This window comes from Brachypodium distachyon, chromosome 3 (genome assembly GCF_000005505.3).
Source record: "Brachypodium distachyon strain Bd21 chromosome 3, Brachypodium_distachyon_v3.0, whole genome shotgun sequence".
NCBI lineage: Eukaryota > Viridiplantae > Streptophyta > Magnoliopsida > Poales > Poaceae > Brachypodium > Brachypodium distachyon.
Window position 1 is genome coordinate 39,091,824 of NC_016133.3, and position 11,135 is coordinate 39,102,958.

At 43.8% G+C, this 11,135-nt stretch overlaps 2 protein-coding genes and 1 long non-coding RNA gene across 3 annotated transcripts; 1 reads left to right on the forward strand and 2 right to left on the reverse strand.

Annotated features, from left to right (window-relative positions):
* Positions 1-950: 950 nt before the first annotated feature.
* On the forward strand, positions 951-6,521 carry LOC100836478 (ATP-dependent 6-phosphofructokinase 5, chloroplastic). Its single transcript, XM_003574500.4, has 14 exons — positions 951-1,132; positions 2,154-2,501; positions 2,620-2,701; positions 3,549-3,622; positions 3,776-3,887; positions 4,000-4,095; positions 4,177-4,278; positions 4,377-4,451; positions 4,634-4,774; positions 5,082-5,198; positions 5,290-5,394; positions 5,508-5,588; positions 5,833-5,961; positions 6,080-6,521. The coding sequence occupies exons 2-14, from the start codon at positions 2,191-2,193 to the stop codon at positions 6,245-6,247; spliced, it is 1,593 nt and encodes a 530-aa protein (XP_003574548.1). The 5' UTR covers positions 951-1,132; positions 2,154-2,190; the 3' UTR covers positions 6,248-6,521.
* Positions 6,522-8,728: 2,207 nt separating this feature from the next.
* Positions 8,729-9,764, reverse strand: LOC112271835. Its single transcript, XM_024462023.1, has 3 exons — positions 9,543-9,764; positions 9,272-9,464; positions 8,729-8,917 (listed from the first exon to the last, which is right to left on the reverse strand). The coding sequence occupies exons 1-3, from the start codon at positions 9,577-9,579 to the stop codon at positions 8,797-8,799; spliced, it is 351 nt and encodes a 116-aa protein (XP_024317791.1). The 5' UTR covers positions 9,580-9,764; the 3' UTR covers positions 8,729-8,796.
* Positions 9,765-10,132: 368 nt separating this feature from the next.
* On the reverse strand, positions 10,133-10,891 carry LOC112271875. The gene is made up of 3 exons (XR_002965393.1): positions 10,843-10,891; positions 10,470-10,771; positions 10,133-10,389 (listed from the first exon to the last, which is right to left on the reverse strand). It is a non-coding gene; the product is annotated as an uncharacterized LOC112271875 (long non-coding RNA).
* Positions 10,892-11,135: the final 244 nt, after the last annotated feature.

Consider the following 11,135-nt stretch of genomic DNA (forward strand, 5'->3'; position numbering starts at 1 on the left):
GGGCGGTCAGCAGTGCAAACCAGCACCTATCAGGTGATTCAGGCCCTGGCTGGAATGCTGGATGGATAAATCATGGTTGTATTAATTCGATCGATTTTTGGTACACTGAAAGTACGGATGCTGACAGGCTACTTGACGCACACCAACCACCATTGAAGCAGATTGAGAATTTTGTTTTGCAATTCGTTAGATAGATGCTCGAGAAGAATATGATTATATCAGAGCTTTGAGCAGTGCAGCTCTACCAAACAAATCAATAACTTGAAACCAGGTGTTTACTCTACGTGCTACTAGTATTTGTAGTTCGCTAATGACCAATCTGCGCACAAGATTTGTAGACGCGTGCGAATGCAGCCAAAGCCACAACGCCCCCCCGGTCCTGTCCCTACCAGTGAGCCACCTAACCAAAAAGCCGTTTCCGTTTGGTTCCAGCCAAGTCGCGCCGTCACAAACCCGGATGTCCCACAAACCCAGCGGCATCTCCACTCCGGTACAGATTTTTTATTTTCTTTACTTATAAAGATCTGATTGGTCGCGAGTTCACTCTAACAATACTACCCTTATTAAGGCTACGGATTTATCTAATTGCCACTTATTTATACGTATCATGATCTTTTGACTATTTTTATTGGTTTTGATGACTTTCAAGATAATTGTTTTCCAAAAACCTATATTTTGAGATAATTCTTATTTATCAGAAATTTTTAAAAATATGATCCACCGCTGCCACAGGTTCTTAATTTCGTAGCAAAGCACGGACATTTAGCTAATTAGAGTCAACATCTCCAGCACAGATTTTTTTTCTTTTTTGAGCGAATCATCTCCAGCACAGATGTACCCCGGCGGCGGTGCCCACAGGCACCGGCCCACGGCCCACCAGGCCACCACAGCAGTACAGCACCAGTATCTATCCTCCTCTCAAAAAAATAGCACCACTTCCTCTCAAAAAAAAAAAAGCACCACTATTCTCTCCGCTCTCAGTTTCTCCGCCCGCGCGGCCGCGCCCGAGGCCCCGAGCCGACGAGAAAAGCGCTAACCGAAAAGGGAGAAGACAGAAAGGGGAGCGGAAAGTTCAACTACCACCTAGCATCCTCCTTTCGCCATTTCCCCGGAATCGGAGCAGGGCGGACAGGTGCGTGCTCGTCCCCTTCTCTCCCTAGCTGATAGCTGATGCATTGCTAACCCGCTCCGGTTGCCTCTCTGTCGCGCTTGGCGGTAGGTAGCCTTCACCTCTCTGCCGAGATTCGCCAATCGCGACAATGCATCCTCGCTTTGCTCGGTCCATGATGGCCTCGGACATGTGGAAGCGGCTGGGATTTGGGGTTTGTAGCACTGGCTTGTCTTCCCCGAGTAGTGGTTCTAGTTCGTGAGACCTGAGGATTAGGATTCCGATTTGGGAAACGCTAGGGCTCTAGTCGGTAACTTAGTTTCAGTCGTATTTCTACCCCGATGGATCAGATCATCAGATCCATTCGTTTCCTGATTGAGTGGTTCCAAAGCACCTAAGCGGAATTACTTTAGCTGCTTTGGAAGAGAGCTGGAATTGAGAGCACTGAATACCAGGGGATGCATATTTTTGGGACTCGACTGTGTTTTGTGAATATTAGTGTAGTACTAGTTTATAGAAAAAAATGTGTCAACATCTACAATATCAAATAACTATACTATGGAAATATATATCATGATGAATTTAATAAAACCAATTTGGAGTAGTAGATGTTGGTAGATTTTTCTGCAAACTTGGTCAAAGTTTGAGAAGTTTGACTTAGGAGGCTAGGCCTTCTTAATCTAGGAACGGAGGGAGTATTATTTAGTACAGGCAGTAAGCACCAGAGCCTTATCTTCCTGAACTGGCTGGTATCTGTTAGGGTTCAGTGAAGGCTGAGTGCAGGTATTCGTCACCTGTATATGCCAATGCTAATTTGGTGATGTATAGCTGGTACCTGTTAGGGCTCACTGAAGGTAGAGTCTGAAGCCGATTTCGTTATTAAACTGCATGTCAACTGTCATCTTTACTTCCCTGGTTTTAGAACGCAATAAACAACTCCTTATCTGTGGTATGATATTGAAAGTTTTGTCTTCAGGTTAACATTTTTGTTCACTGTTTAAAGAGAAAAATGTGAAACTGAAATTTCATCTGCCTTCCATTGTAGGATCACCCCTGTGAGCTGGTCACCATCCTTTTTTGGGATGGCTGTTGCTTTAAAGACAATCGGTAGTTTTTGTAACACACAGCAGCAGTGTCTACATTCAACAAGAGATCGGATTTTGTACGGTTATTCCCATTCAAATACCAAAGAATGCAAAAGCAAGAATGCAAAAAGGCCTGCTCCACTGTGTGTTAAAGCTACTTCCACGAAAGTGGAACTGGATTTCAGCGATCCATCTTGGAAGCAGAAGTTTCAGGAAGACTGGGATGAGCGTTTTAATTTGCCACGTATTACAGATATATATGATGATTTGAAACCAAGGCCAACTACATTCTCACTCAAGAAAAAGAGGTTTTGTGTGTCCCCTTTTATTTGTTATCTCTGAATGAATTAGTCAGCCTTCTTCTAAGCTAATAAATATGTAGCATGGCATTTTCTTATACAACATTATCTGCTATTACTCTGGTAGGACCCCTAGAAGTGATGAAGATAGTACACCGATGGATATGTGGAATGGCTACGTGAACAATGATGACCGAGCACTTCTGAAGGTTAGTACTCTGCATGAAATGCAGCATGGGGCTTAGAGCCATATTAAACTGGGTGAGATTGATTATTTCTGTTCCATGAGATATATTGTTGACAAACATTGGCAAATGGCACAGCATTGAATGTTAACTTAATAATATGTTATTAAAAGTTGATAAAAAATAGTATGTAAATAACTGTTTTCAGCAAATCTAATGCTGTTATTTATTCTCATATGGTGAATTGAAATACATTTTGTGTATCTTAGTCATCAAAGTTCAAACTGTTTTCTCCATGAATTTTAAAACATGTACTCCCTCCTCTCGAGATTTATGTACTTTTAGGTTTGTTTTAAATCAATCTTTGACCGAGTTTATAGAAAAAAATCACAACACCAAACTAGTATCATTAAAAGTTTAAAACCATTATCAATAATATTTCATATTGTATTTGTCTGGTTCTTACGTGTGTTGGTAATTTTTTCTACAAATTTGGTCAAAGTTTAGTTAACAAAGTTTGACTTAGGGAAACCCTAAATGTATACACATTAAGAAACAGAGGGAGTAACTTCTATGATGCACCGCGGTTCACTGTATTTTGCACCTAAGAAGCATGGTTCAGCAAAAGCAGCTTTATTTACGTTCCTGAACATAGTCTCTTGCTTTTGTTTCCTTCGTCAACCAATCTTGCTCTGGTACACAAGACGAGGTAATCAAACAGTTTGACTCTTTCCATTACTTTTCCCTTTCTCAAGGGTAAATCAGCCAGTTTAAGATTACCATCTGGTCTGCCAGCGTTTATCCTGAGCCAACTCTCCATGTGATTCATAGTTGTATAATGCAGTGCACTTAACATAGCATGCTTCCTTAGGTGATAAAGTATTCCTCACCTACTTCTGCTGGAGCAGAGTGCATTGATCCTGATTGTAGCTGGGTCGAGCAATGGTATGATGTTCTCACTTATGTATTTATTATTATTCCTATGTCACAACAACTTCCGCCCTTTTCTTTCTCAACAATGAAGGAACTATTACTCGTTTGTTAGCTCACTCTTGAGGGTTGTAAAGGGTCAGTCAAGTGATAAATAGCTTTATGTAGGGTGCATCGTGCAGGGCCTCGTAAGGAAATATACTATGAGCCAGAGGAAGTAAAAGCTGCTATAGTTACTTGTGGAGGTCTCTGCCCTGGATTGAATGATGTCATCAGACAGGTAATTTTGTTATACGTTTTCAGTTCCTCTGGTTCCTTTACTCTGTCCAATTTTCTGTCAAGAAATAGTGTATCAGTGTCGATTATATGACTCGTGCTGTTTGCATTTCCAGGTAGTATTCACCCTTGAGACCTATGGGGTTAAGAATATTGTTGGGATTCCATTTGGTTATCGTGGATTTTTCGAAAAAGGCCTAAAAGAAATGCCTGTAAGAATGCTCCTCTTATAAATCAGTAAAACAAATACTGCTCATGATGTTCTCAGTTTTCATTTTGGTAATACCATCCAGCTTTCACGTGATCTAGTGGAGAATATTAATCTTGCTGGTGGAAGTTTTCTAGGAGTCTCTCGTGGAGGAGCTAAAACTAGTGAGATTGTGGATAGTATACAGGTAAGCAATCTTCATTGCTAGACTTTGATTCTGCATTGGTTATCCCTCTATGTTAAAATAATCATACATTGTTTTAAAATGATTATATGATTTTGTAGGCCAGAAGAATTGATATGCTTTTTGTACTTGGTGGAAATGGTACCCATGCAGGAGCAAATGCTATCCATGATGAGGTTCTTATGTCTTCATATTTGCTTTCATTCCTTCATTCAATATCATATTAGTGCAGATGCATGCAAAAGAAAAACATACCATTCATTATGTTTCATCTTATCTTGAAGATTCATCACATGGAACTTTGCATAGTACATGTTCTCTTCATGCTCATTGGTTGTATTCATAACACCAATTGCAGTGCCGTAAGAGAAAGCTCAAAGTTTCAGTTGTAGCAGTTCCAAAGACCATTGACAATGATATACCTTTGATGGATAAGACATTTGGTTTTGATACTGCGGTGGAAGAAGCTCAACGGGCCATTAACTCCGCCTATATAGAGGTAGACTCGTGATGTCTCTATTTCTTACTTGTGCAGATCATACTATGATATGTTAAAAGCGCACATGCAGAAAAGACCCTAAAAACAGGGATTTGTTCATGGTACAGTACAAAAGTACAAATGCAGGAAAGATCCTGAAAAACAGAAAATTACATCATAACACAAATTGCTTTCTGCTTTAGAATCTTTTGCATCTGCTTCTTCCTTGCTCGTTAATTCTAGGCTGTTGTGGAACCTGTAATGGTGGAGTGGAAGATCCTGCATCTAAATACTCTTGTTTTGATTTATGAATCGCTACTGTCTTTAGGCACGTAGCGCATACCATGGTATCGGTTTGGTCAAATTAATGGGAAGAAGCAGCGGCTTCATTGCAATGCATGCTTCCCTTTCAAGTGGGCAGGTTGATATCTGCTTAATACCAGAGGTTTGTGACCTTCACTAATTGTATTAATATTAAATCTATTATTTCTTCTGATGCACTGATGTACCGACAGAAGTTTACTGTATGAATGAAGGTCCCGTTCACGCTAGATGGAGAATATGGTGTTTTACAGCACCTTGAGCATTTATTAGAAAACAAGGGCTTCTGTGTGGTTTGTGTTGCTGAAGCTGCAGGACAAGTAAGATAAAATTCACAGTGGTTTATAGCCTTTGGCTTCTTTTGTTACATATACAGCTCACACAACTTGGAATGACTGCCTAAGGTTTACCTATTTTACTTTTTCCCTTCCAGGAATTATTGCAAAAATCAGGTGCAACTGATGCATCAGGAAATGTAATACTTAGTGACATTGGTGTTCACATGCAACAAAAGGTTTGTATTTGATGAACCTCTTTGCCTTGGAAAAGGCTGTGTTATAATTTACCAGCTGTCATGTGATAAAATACAAATTTAGATGATCATGATGACATTGAATTTTGCTGTTAACACATGCCTTCTCCTTTTGTTTTCCTTCTACGTTGAAGTGCCACAAGCTTATTTGAGGTTTTTAAACTGAATGTTCCCATACTTCTATCTTTATACGAAATCATTCAGTGACATTGATTACACTCTCCAGATTAAGATGCATTTCAAGGGTATTGGTGTTCATGCTGATGTGAAATACATTGATCCAACATACATGGTCCGGGCATGTCGCGCCAATGCATCTGATGCAATTTTGTGCACTGTACTTGGACAAAATGCTGTAAGTTAATAAGTTCCCTGCATGCTCTCACTGTCTATCCTTCCGAACTATCGACATAGAATTTCACTCATGTTATTCACAATCTGGTTATATGAATAGTTCATGGGGTTGCCTGCAGGTCCATGCAGCCTTTGCTGGGTTCAGTGGCATCACTTCCTGCATTTGCAACACTCACTACGTCTACCTCCCCATTACAGAAGTCATCACATCACCTAAGCGTGTGAACCCTAATAGCAGGATGTGGCACCGTTGTCTCACGTCCACTGGCCAGCCGGACTTCCACTGACCACTTTGTCTTCATTGGGTAACCAAATCGTTGAGCATTACTCTTTTGCTGATGTGCTACCAACATGGTCACCAGGATGATAGTCGACAAAAGTGTGATGCTGAGATAGTGAGATGAAACTTGATTAACTTCTTTGCAAGAAATTTCTTCATTGGTGTGATTGTCCAAACACCAGAGTCTTAACTATGCCGCATCTCGATGCTCTTGCAGTACCATGTAATGCCACAGATCTGTGACGGGAATAATAAATGTATTTGTCTTCTTCTGTGTTTCATCAGAAACCGAGTCTGAGACGACTCTTCAGGATGTTGGTATTGGCCTAGAAGACACTACGTTCTTCACAACGGTGGCTGTGTGTCACACCGAGCAAAAAAAGACTTGGTGTTGCTAGCTAGGAAATCTAGAGGGGATTGCTTGCCGCAAGAGCAAGACGGCAACAACACAAACAGCAAGGCAGCAACGCCTCTCCGTACTCGTGTTCACGTGTTGTTCAGAAACCAAGTGCTGCCTGGGTCAAGCTTCCTCTGTACATGTATGGGAAAATGAGCTAATTTTTTTTAAATAATACGATTTTTTTAATCATTTTAAAAATAATACGCTTTTTTCAAAAATCTCAAAAATAATACGGTCACGGGCTGGGCGAGGCCGATTGGGCCCAGTCGGCTTGGCCCAAGACGATTAGGCCCAGTCGGTCTCGGCCAGGCCGACTGCAGGCCGCCTGCTCAGCCCGCGAGGCCCACACGAGGCAGTCGGCCTGGCCCAGGCCGACTGAAACCCAGTAGGCTTCGCCCAAGCCGACTGGCCCAGTTGGTTTCGGCCAGGCCGACTGGATTCAGTCGGTTTGAGCCAGGCCGATTCAAAATAATTCCATTTTTTGTTTCGGACCCTTGCAGTCTTTTGAACTAAAATAGATTCAAAGTAATTTCATTTTTTGTTTCGGATCCTTGCGGTTTTTTGAACTAAAATACTCGACAACTTGATAAAAGTAACACACCGAATTCGTTGCATGATCAACGCATACACGGCCGATGCCCATCTTTTGTCTCGAATCCTTGCGGTTTTTTAAACTAAAAGACTTGACAACTTGGATAAAGAGTAACATACATCGATAATTTGCTGGACAATTCTTGTGTCGATTCTTTGCGGTTTGTTTGAACTGAAAGATTTGACATTTGGATAAATTAACATACATCAATAATGTGCTGGTTACGGAACCAAGGCACGACTAAATTAACATACATTGGTAATACCGCAATTGGACATAATTAAAGATAGCAAATACATTTGAAACACAAGCACTACTGAGACCACTTAGGCCATTTTCCGTTCGTATCGCCACGTTCTTCTGCAGCCTTTGCCACGGCGGCCCTTTCTCTTTGCCTCTCCCTTTCTGCCTCACGAGCATCCTTGCGCCTTCGTTCCTCCTCTTGCATCTCAAATGCTTTCTCCCTATTTTCCTTAGTGCTTCGTCAATCCAACGACGTTATTCCTCCCTATGCTCTTTTATCTCTCTCTCTTGCTCCTCTTTCTCCTGGGCTACAGCTTTTTCCGCACGCTCCTCCACGTGGAAACGCTGCCATGCATTTTGGGATCTTGTTTTGATCTCTTCCACCGCCCAATCCGGGATCTTCGTGTCAATCCAACGATACCACATGCATAGGGGCAGAGGAGACTACAAAAAAGCCTACTGTTGCAAATCTGATATGACACAGAAAACATGTTTTAGAACATCTAAATGTGCTTACCGGAGGCTTGTCGTACGGCGAAACCGAGACAGGTGGTTCATACTCATAGTTCGCGCACATGAAAAGCCTCATGCCCAGCTTATCTGAAAAATCCGTCACCTCCTTCACCTTGCATAGATTGCCGCACCAACACCTGAGATGTTCCACCCCCCGAGGCAACATCGCATCTTTCATCCTCCTCGGCCTCTCGCCCTGGTCCGAGCAAGGCAAACTCATTGGGGAACACTAGAATATTGGAAAAAACAGTAGTGGGAAGGATGCTTGGATGACTACCGGAGATGAGGTATTTATAGTCTCTCAAACTTATTCTCCCGCCACCGTTTCCCGCCTGGTTTTCCCGCCACCGTTTCCCGCCTTTTTTCCCGCCACCGTTTCCCGCCTGGTTCTCCCGCCACCGTTTCCCGTCTATTTGTATTTTCTGTAACTATAAAAGACCGTCCATGGTATTGAAGTGTAGTCTCACCATTTCGTCTGGGAAGATGTCGTCCGGCTTCCCAGATGATCGTAGATTTTGGTCAGGTATGTCCCGTGAGCTATTGTGGTTAGCCGGTGATTTCAAGGTAGACAATAGGATAGTTACATGGGACGAACTCATTAGTAGTGACACCCTACTAACTGAGCTGGGCCACCAATTATATAGGTGCAATTTCCCATTGAGGACTTCTGCAGAGATACGGCAAGAACTGCTAAGGTTGCACGAAAGGTGGAAGAAGCACAGTGAAGGTAAGGGTGAGTCATACCTACAATGGGCTAGAAAACATCCATTGTTATGGGTTGAAGAGGAGAAATCCGATGAAGATATCTTCATGCCAAGCAAAACGGGTAAGAGTTCTTCATCTTCCAAGGGGAAGAGTACTGCACCGTCGAAGCGAAAGAGCACGTCATCGTCCAAGGGGAAGAGTACATCATCGTCCGATGAAGATATCTTCATGCCAAGCAAAATGGGTAAGAGTTCTTCATCGTCCAAGGGGAAGAGTACTTGCACCGTCGAAGGGAAAGAGCACATCATCGTCTAAGGGCAAGAGCACTTCATCTTCATAGGGGTAGAGTTAGGTTATCTAAATTGTCGGTTTTAATTTCAGTATTTCTATTGCATATGTATTTCAGTCCTGCCATTTTTTATTTGCAAATGTAACTTGAATAAGAATGCGAAAAATAGTAACATGTCTCTCTCATACATAGATAGAAATATGTCTCATACATAGGTCCTACATGCAAATATCAGGCACGGCGTCTGGGACGGCGTTCCGAGGGTGCCTGTGGTGTGGTCCAGCCATACCTATGAGGTGGCAGAACGTTGCGCGGAGGAATCACGGACCCATCCTCACGATACTGTGTATCCTCCTGTGTGGAGTCTGGTGGCGGAGTACTGAACGTCCAGCTGTGTTTGGCAGAATAGTCCTCTCCTTGAGCGTGATCCTGCTCACTACCCCACGAGGGTTCGGACAACGACGACTGATGCCCGTAGGCTCCTGCATGTGGGAAAGTACTTAGCATTAGAATTGTGTAGCAGTCATGGCAATGAACACAATAGATAGAAATATACATACCCTGTGGCTGGGTCTGTGGACGAAACTCGAAGTTCATCCTGGGACTCTGCTGGTGCTGCCACGCCGAACCTCCAGCATGAAAAGAGGGGGGCTACTGCTGCCACGCCGAACCTCCAGCCTCAAAAGAGGGCTGCTGCTGGTGCCAATAGTCAAAAGAAAACTGCGGCTGGTGCCACGACGAACCTCCGGCCTGCTCAGGAGGTGGTGGCCTGGGCGTCGACTGCTCTGGTAGACGTGGACGCGGGTGGTGTCGGGGGTGCAGTGCTTCCTGCTGACGTGGCCGCTGCTGGTGCGTGGAGTGACGAGGGGGCCGTACAGACGCCTGGTGGTGAACGACGTCCGAAGTGCGGGTGCACGTGATAGCCACGTAAACAGAGCATAGCTTCTCCTCCATTCGTCTAAGCCAGGACTGGTGCGGCTCCCGTGGTAGTAGAAGTGGACCGGTCGAAAGCGACCGTCCATACGCAGCGAACTCGGCCTGTAAATCCTGTGTCAACTGAGCCTGCAATTGGCACGAAGAGTATTACATATATATGGCAAAAGTACGTAACAAACACATGCCTTATGTTAAGAGAAGATACTTACCGCGTGCTGTCTAGAGCCTGAAGTAGACTGGTTAGGGTACATATCTTGCAAACTCGGCTCGGCTATCTCCTGGGGGTGAGAGTGCTGAATGATGCTCAATCGGGTAGCTGTCATGTACCTCTGCAAATATCCGTTGAATAGATCGATATCAAAGGCCTCCAATGGCCAAACCCGTGTCGTCGCAGTCTCCCACTCTGTGATGTACGATTGAACCCTCTGCAGCCACTAAGTCTGGGTCCTGGTACTTCCCTTCCTGGTAAACCTGAGATCGCAATAGAAAGTTGAACACTTAAATTATGGACAATTCTGGACGACAATCATAAATTGGAGAACTGCACATACCTGTGGACGATCTGTGGAAGTGGATCCTCCGTCGGTGGAGAAACGACCAACTGGCGTGCCCCAAACTGCCTCATGACCCTCTGCTGGGCCATCTCCTCCACACAGACGTCGAAGATGATCTTTGATTTTTTCATCCAGTAAGCGTAATCTCTTGTGCAAACTGTGGACATTCCGCCAGGGTATCTATCCTCGATGGCGTCCTGTGTGTACGGCTCCCAGACAACCGCCTCAGAGTGCAACACGTCGAACTGCTCGTTGAATGATGGGTAGCAATTCCTGACCTGATCGTGTGCAAAGCGTCTCTGTAAAAAAAAGAAGTTAGCTTCATTTATGGTTTATGTAAACTAATGTATGAATTTCACATTCGACATACCTTGCTACGTGTCCAAATTGTCGCGAAAGTAGGCAGGTCGATGTGTTCTAAGTCAAACAACTCCTGCTCAGGGTTAGGGTGATCACCCGTAACATCTGGTCGGCCGATAGAAAACCTCTCCCACGACCAGAGTTGCAACAATAAAGGACATCCAAGCAGGGCTGACTTGGGCGACGCAAGCTGGCAAGCATTGCACATACCTCGGTACGTAGCCGCTCAGACGGCCGAACCCCAACTCCTCTGTGTGATGTTGTCACCCCAAGTTGCATTCGCGATCTCCACTACAATAGGGA

Bases quoted from the DNA above. Each gene is read 5' to 3' on its own strand.
- LOC100836478 (XM_003574500.4), top strand. From the start codon at position 2,191: ATGGCTGTTGCTTTAAAGACAATCGGTAGTTTTTGTAACACACAGCAG. The intron at 3,888-3,999 runs GTAATTTTGTTA...TTGCATTTCCAG, and splicing joins TGAATGATGTCATCAGACAG to GTAGTATTCACCCTTGAGAC. The intron at 4,279-4,376 runs GTAAGCAATCTT...ATGATTTTGTAG, and splicing joins AGATTGTGGATAGTATACAG to GCCAGAAGAATTGATATGCT.
- LOC112271835 (XM_024462023.1), bottom strand. From the start codon at position 9,579: ATGAACTTCGAGTTTCGTCCACAGACCCAGCCACAGG. The intron at 9,465-9,542 runs GTATGTATATTT...TCCCACATGCAG, and splicing joins TCCACAGACCCAGCCACAGG to GAGCCTACGGGCATCAGTCG. The intron at 8,918-9,271 runs GTATGGCTGGAC...CTTGGCATGAAG, and splicing joins AACGTTCTGCCACCTCATAG to ATATCTTCATCGGACGATGA.